Source organism: Pan troglodytes, chromosome 2, assembly GCF_028858775.2.
Source record: "Pan troglodytes isolate AG18354 chromosome 2, NHGRI_mPanTro3-v2.0_pri, whole genome shotgun sequence".
NCBI classification, from domain to species: Eukaryota; Metazoa; Chordata; class Mammalia; order Primates; family Hominidae; genus Pan; species Pan troglodytes.
This window is the reverse complement of record NC_086015.1, coordinates 141,948,525-141,965,357: the sequence shown is the minus strand read 5'-3', so window position 1 is coordinate 141,965,357 and position 16,833 is coordinate 141,948,525. Positions and strand designations below refer to the sequence as shown.

At 39.1% G+C, this 16,833-nt stretch overlaps 1 protein-coding gene across 6 annotated transcripts in view; it reads left to right on the top strand.

The window, feature by feature from the left end:
* PIK3CB (phosphatidylinositol-4,5-bisphosphate 3-kinase catalytic subunit beta) overlaps positions 1-16,833 on the top strand; it is a 182,120-nt gene that overhangs the window by 84,160 nt on the left and 81,127 nt on the right. For all 6 annotated transcript variants that reach the window (XM_016942047.3, XM_016942048.3, XM_063806265.1 and 3 more), the window contains 4 exons: positions 4,621-4,844; positions 9,490-9,669; positions 12,548-12,718; positions 13,914-13,991. In XM_016942047.3, coding sequence (XP_016797536.1) covers positions 4,621-4,844; positions 9,490-9,669; positions 12,548-12,718; positions 13,914-13,991 — 653 coding nt within the window. The remainder of the gene's footprint in view (positions 1-4,620; positions 4,845-9,489; positions 9,670-12,547; positions 12,719-13,913; positions 13,992-16,833) is intronic.

Sequence of the window (16,833 nt, the reverse complement as noted above, 5' to 3'; positions counted from 1 at the left end):
GTTAAGTGTTGTGAGCATATGCTCAGAAATGCCATGTGACTCTAATCATCTCCACTTGAGCAGTTTCTCTGTCTAGTAAATTGCATATTGCAGTAAAAAGGGATCTCTCCGAGTTCTCATATATTTTTTAAATTGTGTTTACTGGAATACTGCAAACCTTGAATAACACTGTGGGACCCATACAAAATGCTACTTGTGATCCTGAAAGTACTTCTAAGAACAGAGAAAAGTCATGATATTATAAGAAAAAAGTTGAATGCAGCTGGGTGCACAGGCTGAGGCAAGAGGATTGCTTAAGCCCAGGAGTTCTAGGTACTAGTGTGCTGTGATTGTGCCTGCAAATGCCTTATATATATATATAAAAAGGCTGAATAGCTTGCTATGTACTGTAGATGGAGGTCTGCAGCTGTGGTTGCCTGCCATTTCGAGATAAATCAATCCAGTATAAGTACCATTGTGAAAAAACAAATTCATGAAACTGTCGCCGCAGCTATGTCAGCAGGTGCTAAACCTTGCACTTTTTGTGAATCACCTTTTTATCTCAGAGTAAAAATGCAGCTTGTATGTGGGTGCAGGATTGCTATAAGAAAGGCATACCAATAGACTAATCTGATTCAAGAAGAGGCAAAGTTATGTGACAAAGCAATAAGAAACTGAAGGATCTAGTACAGGAGAATTTTAATGCTAGCAAAGGATGGTTTGACAATTTTATTTTTATTTATTTTTATTTTTAATTAATTAATTAATTTATTTTTGAGACGGAGTCTCACTCTGTCGCCCAGGCTGGAGTGCAGTGGCGTGATCTCGGCTCACTGCAAGCTCCGCCTCCCAGGTTCATGCCATTCTCCTGCCTCAGCCTCCCGAGCAGCTGGGACTACAGGTCCCCGCCACCACTCTCGGCTAATTTTTTTGTATTTTTAGTAGAGATGGGGTTTCACCATGTTAGCCAGGATGGTCTCAATCTCCTGACCTCGTGATCCGCCCTCCTCGGCCTCCCAAAGTGCTGGGATTACAGGCGTGAGCCACCGTGCCCGGCCGATTTGACAATTTTAGAAAGGTTTGGCATAAAAAAAATCAAGGTAACAGGAGAAGTTATTTTTCCTGACCTAGAAATAGCAGATGAGTTCCCAGATGCCATTAAGAAAAATCACTGAGGAGAAAAGATACCTGCCTGAACAGATTTTTGGTGTTTTGTTTTTGAGACAAGATCTCACTCTGTTGCCCAGGCTGTATCCTTGCCCTCCTGGGCTCAAGTGATCCTCCCACCTCAGCCTCCTGAGTAGCTGGGACTACAGGCATGCACCACCATGCCCAGCTAATTTTTAATTTTTTGTAGAGATGAGGTCTCACTATGTTGCCCAGGCTGGTCTCGAACCCCTGACCTCAAGGAATCCTCCCACCTCGGCCTCCCAAAATGTTGGGATTATAGGTGTGAGCTGCCTTGTCTGGCCCTGAACAAGTTTTTAATGCAGATCAAAGTGCCCAATTCTGGAGAAAAAAAATGCCACAAAGGTCATTTATTAGGAAGAGAAGTCAGCACCAGGATTTAAGACAGGAAGGCTAACTACTGTTTTGTGCAAATGCAGACTAGTTTGTGATACACTTTATTTATAAAGCTGCTAACCCCCAAGCCTCGAAGGGAAAAAGAAACACCAGCTGCCAGTCTTTTGGTTGTACAACAAGAAGACCTGGACAATAAGAACCCTTTTTCTGGATTGGTTCCATCACTGCTTTGTTTTGAAGTCAGGAACTACTTTGCCAGTAAGGGGCTGCCTTTTTTTTTTGAGATGGGGTCTCACTTCATCGCCCAGGCTGCAGTGCAGGGGTGCGATCTTGGCTTACTGCAACCTCCGCCTCCTGGGTTCAAGCGATTCTCCTGCCTCAGCCCCCCAAGTAGCTGAGATTACAGGCACACACCACCATGTCTGGCTGATTTTTGTGTTTTTAATAGAGATGGGGTTTCCCCATGTTGGCCAGGCTGGTCTTGAACTCCTGACCTCAAGTGATCCCCCCACCTTGGCCTCCCAAAGTGCTAGGATGACAGGAGAATTATAGGTGTGAGCCACTGTGCCCAGCCTAGGGACTGCCTTTTAAGGTTCTTTTGATATTGGATGATGCCCGTGGCCACCCAGAACCCCCTGAGTTCAACACTGAAAGCCTCAAAGTGATCTACTTACCCCCAAACACAACATCTCTAATTTAGCCTATCAGGAGGTCATAAGGACCTTTAAGGCTCATTACTCATGGTACTCTATGGAAGAGAACCTGGATAGAACATCATGAAAGTCTGGGAGTATTTCACCACTGAAGATGCCATCGTTCATATAGAAAAAGTTGTGAAAGCTATCAAACCCAAAACAGTAAATTCCTGTTGGAGAAATCTCTGTCCCGATATTGTACATGACTTCACAGGATTGACAACAGAACCAATCAAGGAAATTATGAAATAGATTGTGGTATGGCATAAAAGGCAGCAGTGGTGGTGAAGGGTTTCAAGATACAGATCGTGGAGAAATCCAAGAGCTAATAAACACCACACGAGAGGAATTAACAGAAAACAACTTCATGGAGATGAGTGCTTCTGAAGCAGTGCCAGATGATGAGGAAGAAGATGTAGAAGAAACAGTGCCCGAAAACAAATTCACATGCAACAGTCTGACAGAAGGCTTCTGATTATTCAAGATGCTTTTGACTTCTTTTATAATATGGCCCCTTCTATGATACCAGCACTGAAACTAAAGCAAACAGTGGTAGGATTGGTACTATACAGATAAACATTTTTACAGAAAAGAAAAAGCAAAGAAGTCAGAAATTATGATGTATATCTGTGAAGTTACATACAGTATGCCTGTGTCTGCTGCCTCCCCTTGTACCTCCTTCACTCTTCTGTGTCTGCCACCCCTGAGACAGCAAGACTCACCTCTCCCCCTCCTCCTCAGCCTACTCAGTGTGAAGATGATGAGTTATGAAGACATTTATGGTGATCCACTTCCTTTTTTTTTTTGGTGGAGTCTCGCTCTGTCACCCAGGCTGGAGTGCAGTGACACAATCTCGGCTGACTGCCAGCTCTGCCTCCCGGGTTCACGCCATTCTCCTGCCTCAGCCTCCCGAGTAGCTGGGACTTCAGGCACCCACCACCACGCCTGGCTAATGTTTTTTGTATTTTTAGTAGAGATGGGGTTTCTCCATGTTGGTCAGGCTGGTCTCGAACTCCTGACCTCAGGTGATCCACCCGCCTCAGCCTCCCAAAGTGCTGGGATTACAGGCGTGAGCCACTGTGCCCGACCAATCCACTTCCTCTTAATAAATAGTAAATATATTTTCACTTCTTTGTGATTTATTTAATAACATTTTCTTTTTTTCTAATCAGAAGAGTGCTGGAGTAATTAACATTTTCTTTAGCTTACTTTAGGAATACAGTATATAACATGTATAACATACAAAACAAGTGTTAACTGACTATGTTGTTGGTAAGGCTTCTGGTCATAAGTAGGCTATTAGTAGTTAAGTTGTTCAGGAGTCAAAAGGGACATGTAGGCCGGGCATGATGACTCACACTTGTAATCCCAGCACTTTGTCAGACTGAGGTGGGAGGATTGCTTGAGCCCAGGAGTTCAAGACAACTTGGACAATATAGCAAGACCTCATGTCTACTAAAAATTTATCCAGACATAGTGGCATGTGCTTGTGACTGTAATTTCAGCTACTTGGGAGGCTGAGGTGGGAGGATCGCTTGAGCCCAGGAGATGAAGGCTACAGTGAGCCGTGATCACACCACTGCACTCCAGCCTGGGTAACAGAGCAAGATTCTGTCTCAGTGAATGAATGAATGAATGAATGAATGAATGAATGTTATATGTGAATTTTCTCCTCTGTAGGGGGTTGGTGCCCCATCCACCATGTTGTTTGAGAATCAACCAAACAATAAAGAACAATTTTATGTTTATGGGATTTTAACTAATTAAAACTATATGATAACCATTTAAAAATCACAATGAACTGAAAATTCAGTCTATAAAATTCAAGTGTACTAGGTTTTCTTTGGTTTGTTTTTGTTTTTTTAAAGACTATGAACAGTTTTAGGTTCACAGCAAAATTGAGAGGAAGATACAGAGATTTTCCGTATTCCCTCTGCCCCTATGTATCATAGCCATTCCCATAGTATACCAAGTTTTGGTGAAATAATAACTTGATTCTTAGTTTTCTTCTAATATAGTATTGAAACTGTTTTTCAGATTCTTAGTCTTTCTCACATATTTTAAATGTGATTTATTAATACTTGGTTTGTAAATAAAAACAATGAATCTTTTATGTGTGGCTTTAAAATATGTATTGTGAATTACTTTGTAAAACTGGTAGGCAAACTACATTTCTTTATGAGGTTTTGAGTTGTATTTTTTTAAAAAATATAATTGTATGTTTGTCTTCTGTACATGAGATTTATTGTTTTATCTGGGTTTTTTGATCTTTAATGGTATTTTCCTCCCTAGTTTCATCTGCTTGATAAAAGCCAAGCATCCAACATCCAAGTTAGTTTTTGTTGAATATACTTTGTATTCTTTCTATATTCTTTTATTATTGTTAGCTACTGAAAATGACACCTTTAAAAAATGTGTTTAGGTCTACATGAATTTGATTCCTTGAAGGATCCTGAAGTAAATGAATTTCGAAGAAAAATGCGCAAATTCAGCGAGGAAAAAATCCTGTCACTTGTGGGATTGTCTTGGATGGACTGGCTAAAACAAACATATCCACCAGAGCATGAACCATCCATCCCTGAAAACTTAGAAGATAAACTTTATGGGGGAAAGCTCATCGTAGCTGTTCATTTTGAAAACTGCCAGGTAGGATTATATTTTTTTAAGAAATATTTTGTAATAAATTTCTCATTTTTACCTAAATACAACTGCAGTTTTAGAAGTGTCTGTCGCTTGCCTAGCAAACACTATTAGAAAGAACAATTTTATATTTCAGATAGAAATGTATTTAGGATTATGTATAATAGTCTAAAGTGATATTCTGTACACGTATCTGTTTTGATACAGTGGAATGGTGATTTAGAATGGGATTGGCAAACTGGACTGTTTAATTGGTTTTTACAGTTTTAAAGGGATGTTAAAAAAAGAAAAAACCTCAAAGATTTGTAAAGGGATGTTTAAAAGAAGAAGAAGTGAAAAGAATATGCAACAGAGACCACTGCGTTGTATGTTGTTTGCCAAACCTGGTCCTTTACAGAGAAAGTTTGCCAGTTGCTGGTCTAGATAGTGTTCCTTATTGGAAATATTTTTTTCTCATGTGATTTTTCTCCCCCATCGGTAGAAATGAAAGCCTAATCAAAATGGTCTCTTTGTTTCCATATTCTTAAATTTGCATTCTGTGACTATGTGAATTAATTAATGATATAGAAGTAGGCATTATAATAGAGTTGATATACAGCCCATCCATTTCTGAATGTTCATAGCAATTATACAAACTAGATGATGCTACTACTGTTGTATCAAGTATAGTGGTTCTAGCATCTAGGGTCTGGCATTAGATTAAGGTAGAAACTCAAGGATTTTTTTTTTTTTTTTAGACGGAGTCTTGCTCTGTTGCCCAGGCTGGAGTGCAATGGCGCAATCTTGGCTCCCTGCAACCTCAGCCCCCCAGTCTCAAGCAATTCTCTTGCTGCAGCCTCCTGAGTAGCTGGGATTACAGGCGCCTGCCATCACACCTGGCTAATTTTTGTATTTTTAGTAGAGATGGGGTTTCATCATGTTGGCCAGGCTAGTCTCAAACTTCTGACCTCAGATGATCCACCCACCTCAGCTTCCCAAAGTGCTGGGATTACAAGCATGAGCCACTGCGCACAGCCAGATGTTTTGTTTTGTTTTGTTCTTGAATTACTGTGAATAACCATAGCAATGACAACAACCAATTATGCAGGGTAAGTGCTCAATGACTTAACAGTCGTTGTTCTGTGTTGAGCACTTATTCTGCATAATTCCTGGTATGGCTTATTTTTCATATATTCTCCAGTTCCCACACCAACCTTACAAGTGTTGTTGTCTTTCCCCCATCTTACAGTGAAGAGACTGAAAGGAAGACAAGTTTAGTGTTTTGTGCCAGTCCTCATAACTGGTCAGTGGTAGAGCCAGGATTTCATCCAGGTGTCTCTGGTTTTACCCAGTTTTGCCTCCTTTTAGACAACATGTTAATAAGTATTTGTTAGGACAGTTGTGAAAAAAAGATTCTGCCTTCAGGCATTTTCTCTAAACAAGTAAGTTTTGTCATTCTGTCCTGAGATACGTTGAGTCTAAAGTTCAATTTAAGTCAATATTTGAGTATCATTAAAATGTCAAGGTCAAATTTACAATACTGTTTAAGGAATTCTCCATGGTCAAGAGAGGTAGAATAGGGGAATTTACCGTTGAAAGGTGATGAGAGTTCAACTTGAGAACACTGGCTTTACCAGGTGAGGTGGCGCACAGCCACTTTGGGAGGCTGAACAGGGAGGATCTCTTGAACCCAGGAGTTCAAGACCAGGTTGGGCAACATGGTGAAACCCCATCTGTACAAAAATTACCTGGGCATGGTGGTGCACATCTGTAGTCCCAGCTACCCAGGAGGATGAGGTGGGAGGATTGCTTGATCCCAGAAGGCGGAGTTTGCAGCCAGCCCAGATTGCGCCACCACACTTCAGCTTGGGCGACAGAGGGATACCTTGTCTCAAAAAAAAAAGGTACAATATTTCATGAAGTCATTGAAAGTGATATTGAACAACTGCTTGAAATATGGGAAAACTATTAGGATATAAGATCATTGGTGTCTTACTGGGAGGTGAGGTCAAGGAGGAAAGAGGAGGCATGCGACTTCTCAAAATGATTCCTAGCATGCTAGCCTGTGTTCTTTGATGTGTGTGACACTGTCTTAGTCTGTTTGGGCTGCTGTAACAGAATACCATAGACTGGGTGGCTTATAAACAACAGAAATTTATTTCTCACAATTGTAGGGTTTTGTTTTGTTCTGTTTTGTTTTGAGACGGAGTTTCACTTTGTCGTCCAGGCTGCAGTGCAGTAGCATGAGCTAGGCTCACTGCAACTGCCCTGTTTCAGGTTCAAGGGATTCCCTGACTCAGCTTCCTGAGTAGCTGGGACTATAGACAGGCGCCACCACGCCATGCTAATTTTTTGTATTTTTAGTAGAGGCAGGGTTTCACTGTGTTTGCCAGGCTGGTCTTGAACTCCTGAGCTCAAGTGATCCACCCGCTTTGGCCTCCCAAGGTGCTGGGATTACAGGTGTGAGCCACTGCACCTGGCCTGTTTCTCACAATTCTGGAAGCTGGGAAGTCCAAGATCAAGGCACCAGTTCATTCCGTGTCTTATGAGGATTGCTTCCTGGTGCATACATAACTATCTTCTTGCTATGTCCTTACGTAGCAGAAGAGGAGAGGAAGCTCTCTGGGGTCTCTTTTATTTATTTTTTATTTTATTTTTTGAGATGGAGTCTCACTCTGACACCAGGCTGGAGTGCAGTGGCACGATCTCGGCTCATTGCAACTTCCAACTCCCTGGTTCAGGGATTCTCCTGCCTCAGCCTCCCGAGTAGCTGGGACTACAGGCAGGGGCCACCATGCCTGGCTAATTTTTTATATTTTTAGTAGAGGCAGGGTTTCACCATGTTTGCCAGGCTGGTCTTGAGCTCCTGAGCTTAATTGATCCGCCCGCCTTGGCCTCCCAAGATGCTGGGATTATAGGTGTGATCCACTGCACCTGGCCTGTTTCTCAGAATTCTGAAAGCTGGGAAGTACTAGATCAAGGCACTAGTTCATTATGAGGGATTGCTTCCTCGTCCATACGTACCTGTCTTCTTGCTATGTCCTTACATGGCAGAAGAGGAGATGAAGCTCTCTGGGGTCTTTTTTATTTATTTTATTTTATTTTATTTATTTTTTTGAGTCGGAGTCTCGCTCTGTCGCCAGGCTGGAGTGCAGTGACGCAATCTCAGCTCACTACAACCTCCGACTCCCTGGTTCAAGTGATTCTCCTGCCTAGCCTCCCAAGTAGCTGGGACTACAGGCATGCACCACCATGCCCAGCTAATTTTTGTATTTTTAGTAGAGACAGGGTTTCACCATGTTGGCCAGGCTGGTCATGATCTCCTGACCTCATTATCTGCCCACCTCGGCCTCCCAAAGTGCTGGGGTTACAGATGTAAGCCAGCGTGCGCGGCCTCTGGGGTCTCTTTTATAAGGACACTAATCCCATTCATGAGGACTCTGCCCTCATGACCTAATCACATCCCAAAGTTTTCACTTCCAAATATCATCACATTAGAGATTAGGTTTCTACATATGAATTCGCCAGGGGAGACACAAACATTCAGTCTATGGCAGGCACCAACTCATAGAAAACACAGAAGAACAAGTAAAATACTGGAAAAAATAGATGTGAAATAGTAAGTTTAGTTTTTAAAAGTTTGAATGTAAGACATCTTAAATTCAGGGGGGTGATTTATTTAAATTAAATTAGTGGAAAATATTATGGAATTGATGTCAGGTCAGTATAGAGAATAGCAATAAGTTAGTTGTTCAGAGTAGCAGTTGGTTGCTTTGGGAGATAGCTTCTTATATCTTTAGTATATGATCATATAATGAAAAATTACCTTGCTAGATTATGAGAGGATTCAGGTGTTAACTGTATCATTCAGTCTTATGATGAACAGATTTGGTAATGCTATATCGATTCCAAACTATATCTTCATTTTTAATTGATTAGAATTTCTATATGTTTCTATTTACATGTCTCTAAAATTGGACGTAATTGCTAATTTATGGTTTAATTCGTATAAAGTATGGCTGTCTTCTTACCAGTGAGAAATGTGTAAGTTTTTAAAAATATATATACAAAATATAGCTGCAGTATGTGGCCGGGCATGGTGGCTTGCGCCTGTAATCCCAGCACTTTGGGAGGCTGAGGCAGGCGGATCACGAGGTCAGGAGTTTGAGACTAGCCTGGACAACATAGTGAAACCCTGTCTTTACTAAAGATACAAAAAATTAGCCAGGCGTGGTGGTGCACGCCTGTAATCCTAGCTTCTCAGGAGGCTGAGACAGGAGAATTGCTTGAACCTGGGAGACGGAGGTTGCAGTGAGCCAAGATCGCGCCATTGCGCTCCAGCCTGGGGGACAGTGTGGGACTCTGTCTCAAAAAAAAAAGATGAGATGTTCATTGGAAAATGCCTAATGGTAACCTTTAGTTAAATATTAATCTTACCTGTGGAAGCTGTGCACCATGAATACAGTAAGATGACTTTCAAATTATCAGAAATCTTTATCTTTCAGTAAACTTGTCTACATTCTAAATATGCATCCATATAAAATTTGTTAAGGATGTACCCATATAAATATTATGTACATTTGTACATATTATTACATAATGATTGTAATGTGATTTTTCAGCATAAATATAACATTTACTGCTTTTTTTCCCCATCCCCCTCCCCCTTTAGGACGTGTTTAGCTTTCAAGTGTCTCCTAATATGAATCCTATCAAAGTAAATGAATTGGCAATCCAAAAACGTTTGACTATTCATGGGAAGGAAGATGAAGTTAGCCCCTATGATTATGTGTTGCAAGTCAGCGGGAGAGTAGAATATGTTTTTGGTGATCATCCACTAATTCAGTTCCAGGTATGTATATTAACTATTAATTTACCAGAAAAGTCTATGAGTATATATATATATATTTTATTTCTGACTTTAAAAATGTGTTCCCACACTGGAACATTTGGAATATACAGAAAATTATACAGTATTAAATAGTAAATATTCATAATAGTACTTACCTCTGAGATAATCATTGTTACCCTTTTGGCATGTTTTTGTCACTTTTCTTTGCAGTTATGTTTGTATTTTAGCATAATGATTGTACAGACAAATATGTGTATGTATATGTTTGTATTCTGCTTTGCTTTTTTTTTTTGAGACAGAGTGTTTCTCTGTCACCTAGGCTGGAGCGCAGTGGCATGCAGTCTTGGCTTACTGCAACCTTCATCTCCCAGGTTCAAGCAATTCTTGTGCCTCAGCCACCCGAGTAGCTGGGATTACAGGTGTGCGCCACCATGCCCAGCTTCTTTTTGTATTTTTAGTAGAGATGGGGTTTCACCATCTTGACCAAGCTGGTCTCAAATTCCTGGCCTCAAGTGATCCGCCCAACTTGCTTGGCCTTTCCAAGTGCTGAGATTACAGCCATAAGCCACTGTGCCCGGCTCATTCAGCTGTTTTGATTGTTTTAGTTAGCCTTATAATTATTGTCTTATATCATTATGAATTTTTTTAACACTGTTATAGCTGCTTTCTATTTCATCATATAGTATAAACGTGAAATATTCTGGGGGAGGTAAAGTATTTAAAAATCGATTAAATGGTCATCCATTGAATTGTATAAAAACTTATTTGTGATTATCCATTAGCTAACTAAAGGAAAACTTTTCAATTCCAGTCTGAAATATTTATGCGTGGAATTTCCCTTGCCCCTTTTTTGTTACTTCCATGAATGGCAAGAATTTTGCAGGCATTAGGTTTGACCATTCTCAAAAGCCTTTATTAATCATTCGGGTATTTATTTATTTTCATTTAATTAAGAATTCTTTGAGAATATGCTTCTGTACGGCACTGAATTGCCCCAGATTATTTTTGGAGTAAAGTGGAGTTTAAATATGCTATGTGCAGTGCAGCACCCCTCTCCCTATAAGGTATACTGTTTAAAGACTAGGTCCTTGGCTTTGCCTTCAAGTAACTTGAAGATGTTTTTGTTGAAATATCTTGGAGACTAAAAAATAGTCATTATGTAAGGAATATTATTATAAGTGCCCAGTTAGAGGTTAGTAGTTACAGAATTTTAGGAAAGTCTTGTTATTTTGTGATATTATTGTTGTTGTTGTTTAAACAAGAGGGATATAGGCATGCCAATTATAAAGTAATATGTGTTTGAGAATATGGAGCTGCAATTTATTAGCAGATAACATGATGTTACACCTCTTCTCAGGTTTCTGGTGTGGCCCTTAATTTTTGTGGTTTAGTACATATAAGGTCCAGGAGCAGTTATAACTTATGTGCACAGCTTTGGGAGTTGTGGTATTCTGATAGTAAGCTGTTGAACTCTAGTCCATAAGAAGAAACAAGATGAAAAATGCTTGGTGGGCAACATAGAAGTACTGACTTTTCTTCATGTTATGCCATCATTCAAGTAGATTTCTGTTTCTTTAATTTAACATTTCTTTTTACCTTAAGAGGTGTAAAGGAGAATGTATATTTTACCAGCATTATCCTCTATTATTCTAAAGAAAAACAGAAGCATGTATGTGTTTTTGTGCAGGGTTAGACAGGAGAGACCCTGTACAAAAGAGAGAGAGAGAGAATATACAGTGTAGGCAAAGGAATGTGAGAGAAATGGATCTTTCATAGTGAAAAGTTTTTGGATGAATATATTTATCATAATACCATATATAACTTCTGAGAGACATTCTGGAAGTTTTTTTTCTCTGACAAAAATGTATTTTTAATGGTTCTGAATTGAATTATGGTACATTGAATCACACTCTGGATCTGTATAGGAAATTCATTCTTCTGAGGAATACATTGGATTCCTATTCACTTTGTTAGGAATCTTTGGTAATATGAATAATCACCCCTTTTCTTATATGCCTCTAGAGAGTCATTCTAGTTTTGTGGAAATAGAACATCAAACTGGGATGATCGGTAGGTTTTTGATGGGAAGACGGCTGGTAATACTTGCCTAGAGCTCTGTGATGGAAAGGGGCCATCTCAGGGATCCATAGAAAGTGTGAATCTGCCACATGCGAACCACATATTCAGCTTTTCTAGCCAAACTGAAAGTATGGCTGAAGTATGACTTTAGTGTTAGACAAGTGGGTTTAAATCTAGGTTTTACAGATACTAGGTGTGCAACTTAACCCTTCTGAGTTTCATTTCTTTAATATGTTAAATGAGTGTAATGAGATTAGCTGTAACATCCAATAATCATCTTAACTCATTTCTTTAGGTACTTAGGTGTTCAGTTAATGATAGCTATTTTTTGTATTGTGATTTAAAATTCTCATATGCTTAGGCTGGGCTTGGTGGCTCACACGTGTAATCCCAGCACTTTGGGAGGCCAAGATAGGCAGATCACTTCAGCTCAGGAGTTCAAGACCAGCCTGGGTAACATGGCAAAACCCTGTCTCTACAAAAAATATAAAAATTAGCTGGGCATGGTGGTGTGTGCCTGTAGTCCCACGTACTCCAGAGGCTGAGGTGGGAGGATTGCTTTAGCCCAGGATATTGAGGCTGCAGTGAGCTGTGATCGTGTCACTGCATTCCAGCCTGGGCAACATAGACCCTGTCTCAAAAAAAAAAAAAATTTTTTTTTTAATATTCTTGATATTCTGCTGTGGTTTAAGACATACTTTCACAGTGCATTTGATATAGTGTTGTTCAGCTTCATTTTATTCTATTGATTTAGGTGTTGGCATGAAAATCAATACCTTCCCCTTTCTTGCCCCTATAGTATATCCGGAACTGTGTGATGAACAGGGCCCTGCCCCATTTTATACTTGTGGAATGCTGCAAGATCAAGAAAATGTATGAACAGGAAATGATTGCCATAGAGGCTGCCATAAATCGAAATTCATCTAATCTTCCTCTTCCATTACCACCAAAGAAAACACGAATTATTTCTGTAAGTTTTATTTCTGAACCTTTAGTAACCCCAAAAGCCATGTGATTGTGTTAGTTTACATAAGTTTTACACGTATTTCCTTTGCTCACTTCTCCTTCTGTGAAAACCAATGCATATTTGCCAAAAATCGATCACCATTTATTTAAAAATTATCTTTCTAGATACTATTATTTTTACTCAAGCCACAATTAAATGTAAATATGCCGTTTATATTTTTGATGTCTTTTTCTGCCAAAGAAAAATGCCATCAAATTAGAGATTTTGATTTAAATATAGGACTTCAATGAGTAATTGGAGACATTCTAGTAGAAAAGTTAGATGTGCAGAAATAATTGAATTAACCAGTATATTTCATTTCTATCAGCTTAACTATGGTAGTATTTTTGGTATAATTTGCCTGCCTTCTTAATACTGAATTCTTTTAGTACTAAACATATATGAAGGGCACTATTGTTTTTCGGAATGTAATATATTTGTATAAAGCAAATTTTAACTTTGTCTTTATTTGAACAGTTAATACTTTTTAGTCAGTTACTCAGTCGTCACAAATTGTATATTGAACTACTCCTTGATGATGTTATTTCTATATTAATATAAATGGTCAACTCTTAATTTATACAAAGCTTTTATTACTATTTGTTAATGCTTTTTAATTTAGTGATATCTCTTAGCATTAGTGGAATGCTGCCTATGTTTTGCCATGAAAGCCAAGTGCTAGGGGTTATAATGCTTAATTAATTAATTAATTTTTTTTTTGAGACAGAGTCTTGCTCTGTCGCCCAGGCTGGAGTGCAGTGGCGCAATCTTGGCTCACTGCGAGCTCCGCCTCCCGGGTTCATGTCATTCTCCTGCCTCAGCCTCCCAAGTAACTGGGACTACAGGCGCCCGCCACCATGCCCAGCTAATTTTTTGTATTTTTAGTAGAGACGGGGTTTCACCGTGTTAGCCAGGATGGTCTCGATCTCCTGACCTCATGATCCACCTGCCTCAGCCTCCCAAAGTGCTGGGATTACAGGCGTGAGCCACCGCGCCCGGCCAATGCTTAATTTAGTATATGTGACTTTCAGTTGTTAGTTTAGAGCTCTATTTTCATAGTTTTGCCAATAGACATTAAAACTGATGACAATTGCATTGCTAGCATAGAATATTCATTTCTTTCATTAAAATAATTTGTATTTATTTTATTCTTTTACAGCATGTTTGGGAAAATAACAACCCTTTCCAAATTGTCTTGGTTAAGGGAAATAAACTTAACACAGAGGAAACTGTAAAAGTGAGTACCCACTAAGATTTGAATTTGCCATCCGCTCCAGTATTTGAATAACTCACTGATATGCTCAATAATGTCACATTGGAGATTGAATTTTACCCATATTGATCAATTACATGATATAGAGTATGGTAATTTATTATAAGACTATTGAGAATTTTTGTTTTAAAATTTTAAAATTTCGTTTTAAAATTCAAAGACTTTTGAATCATTAGAGATCTACTGGAAAGATTGACATTATTTTTCCAGTATATATTACATATTTCTTCTGTATATTATATAGAAGAAATATATAATATAGATGGGTAAGACTGTGAAGAAAGTTGAGAGAAATAATTCAAAGGTGCAAAGTAGAGTTATCTTGGTTGAATAATTCTAGAGAGCTAATGTACAACCCGAAGACTATAGTTAATGATATTTTATACAGGAATTTGCTAGGAGAGTAGATTTTAGGTACTCTTACCACTCCTTACTCAAAAAAAACAAAGGTAACTATATGTGATGATGAATATGTTAAATTTCAGCAAGTGAAAGTTAAGCCAAAACTATAGATCTCATGTTTTTATGCAAGCTTACTCTCCGCTCTCAGCCTTGCCTAGAACTGCACTGAACCCCTCTTTCAGTCTTTTTTTTTTTCTTTTCTTTTCTTTCCTTTTAAACTGAGCACAGAGAACATGTAATACCATTTCCTGGAAGAAAATAGATTACTATGTTATGGACCACAAGTTGTTAACACATGGGGGTTTATTGCTCAATCCCATACATTTAAATAAAGACTTAACAAAGCATTTTGTCTCAGAGTATAAAGCATTTATTTTCCCTAATTTGCTGAGTAGGAAATTAAGTGAATAATTTTTGTGATCCAAGAAAGAGATTTGGTTTGTTTGAAATGTTTGTTGCGTGAAGATATATTCAGGAGCCCCTTGCCAAAAATTACCAATGTCTTGCTTTTGTACATGGGTATTAAAGATTTTGGGGGAGAGTAGAAGGGTGGTTACCGCCTTTGGTGTTAGACAAGTGGGTGAGGCTGTGAAAAAAGTTGAGAGAAATAATTTGAAGGTACAAAGAGTTATCTTGGTTGAATAATTCTGGAGATCTAATATACAACATGAAGACTATAGTTAATAATATTGTATACAGGAAATTTGCTAGGAAAGTAGATTTTAGGTACTCTTACCACTCCTCAGAAAAGAAAAGTAACTGTGTGTGATAATGGATATGTTGATTTACTTGACTGTGTAGCAAACACTTCATTCTATATTAAAACATCAATGTTGTACACCTTAAATATATGCAATTTTAGAAGAAGATTCTTTGAGTAGCTATCATTAAAATAAAGGCTTTGCTTTTATATCCTCAGCTAGATTTTTCTTTTTTTTTTTTGAGATGGAGTCTCACTCTGTTGCCCAGGCTAGAGCGCAGTGGCACGAACTCGGCTCACTGCAACCTCTGCCTCCCGGGTTCAAGCAATTCTTCTACCTTAGCCTCCCCAGTAACTGGGACTACAGGCACACGCCACCACACCTGGCTAATTTTTGTATTTTTAGTAGGGACGGGGTTTCACCATATTGGCCAGGCTGGTCTCGAACTCCTGACCTCGTGATCCGCCCGCTGTGGCCTCCCAAAGTGCTGGGATTACAAGTGTGAGCCACTGCGCCCAGCCTAGATTTTTCTTTTTAATGAGCGTGTTTATGGCCGGTTAACCTCTGTTTTCTATTTTAGTGGTAATCCTGTTTTTATCTTTTAATTTAAATTTTTTAATTGCAAAAGTATAACAAGACTAATTGTTGCAACAAATGAAAAAGTGCAAACAGGCTGGGCGTGGTAGCTCACACCTGTAATCCTAGCACTTTGGGAGGCCAAGGCGGGCAGATCACTTGAGTCCAGGAGTTCAAGACCAGCCTGGGCAACATGGTGAAATCCCATCTCTACAAAAAATACAAAGCTTAGCTGGGTATGGTGGCATATGTCTGTAGTCCCAGCTATGAGGGAGGCTGAGGTGGGAGGATCGCTGGAGCCTGGGAGGTCGAGGCTGCCCCTGAGCTGAGATTGTGCCACTGCCTTCCACCCCGGTGACAGAGTGAGTCCCAATCTCCCCCAAAAAAAAGAAAGGAAAAGAAAAAGTGCAAACATGATTAAGAAAAAAGGTACTGGTCTCTCCTTACTATCATAAGGGATTCAAAGTTAACAAGCTTTGTGAATGTCCTCCAGGTTTATAAAAATATATATAAACATATGATATGGAATTAAAGGGGTTTTGGTTGTGTTTATTTCTGTGATTTGTCAAATGGTTTGTTAATAAAGGGATGATACTATGTACATTGTTCTATAACTTGATTTATTCACTTTATAATATGTGCTGGACAGTCCTCTGGATTAGTAAATAGTAGACTTCCTTGAGGATTTTATTCTTTTTTTAAAAAAATTATTTATTTAGAGACAGGGTATTACTTTGTCACCCTCACTAGTTGAGTGGCATGATCATAGCTCACTGTAACCTTGAACTCCTGGTCTCAAGCGATCCTCCTACCTCAGCCTCCCAAGTAGCTAGGACTACAGGTATACACCATCACTTCCAGCTAATTTTTATTTTTATTTCTATTTTTATAGAGATAGGGTCTTGCTATGTTGCTAGTGCTGGTCTTGAACTCCTAGCCTCAAGCAGTCCTCCTGCTTTGGCCTCTCAAAGCACTGGGATTACAGGCACAAGCCACCATGCCGGACCAGATTTCATTTTTAAAGGCAAAAATCACATGGAGTCAAATCTACCCACAAGTCATATGGAATATTATATATATATGGTTTTGTTTAGTAATTTATAGGTATAGATATAGAATCTACGTAG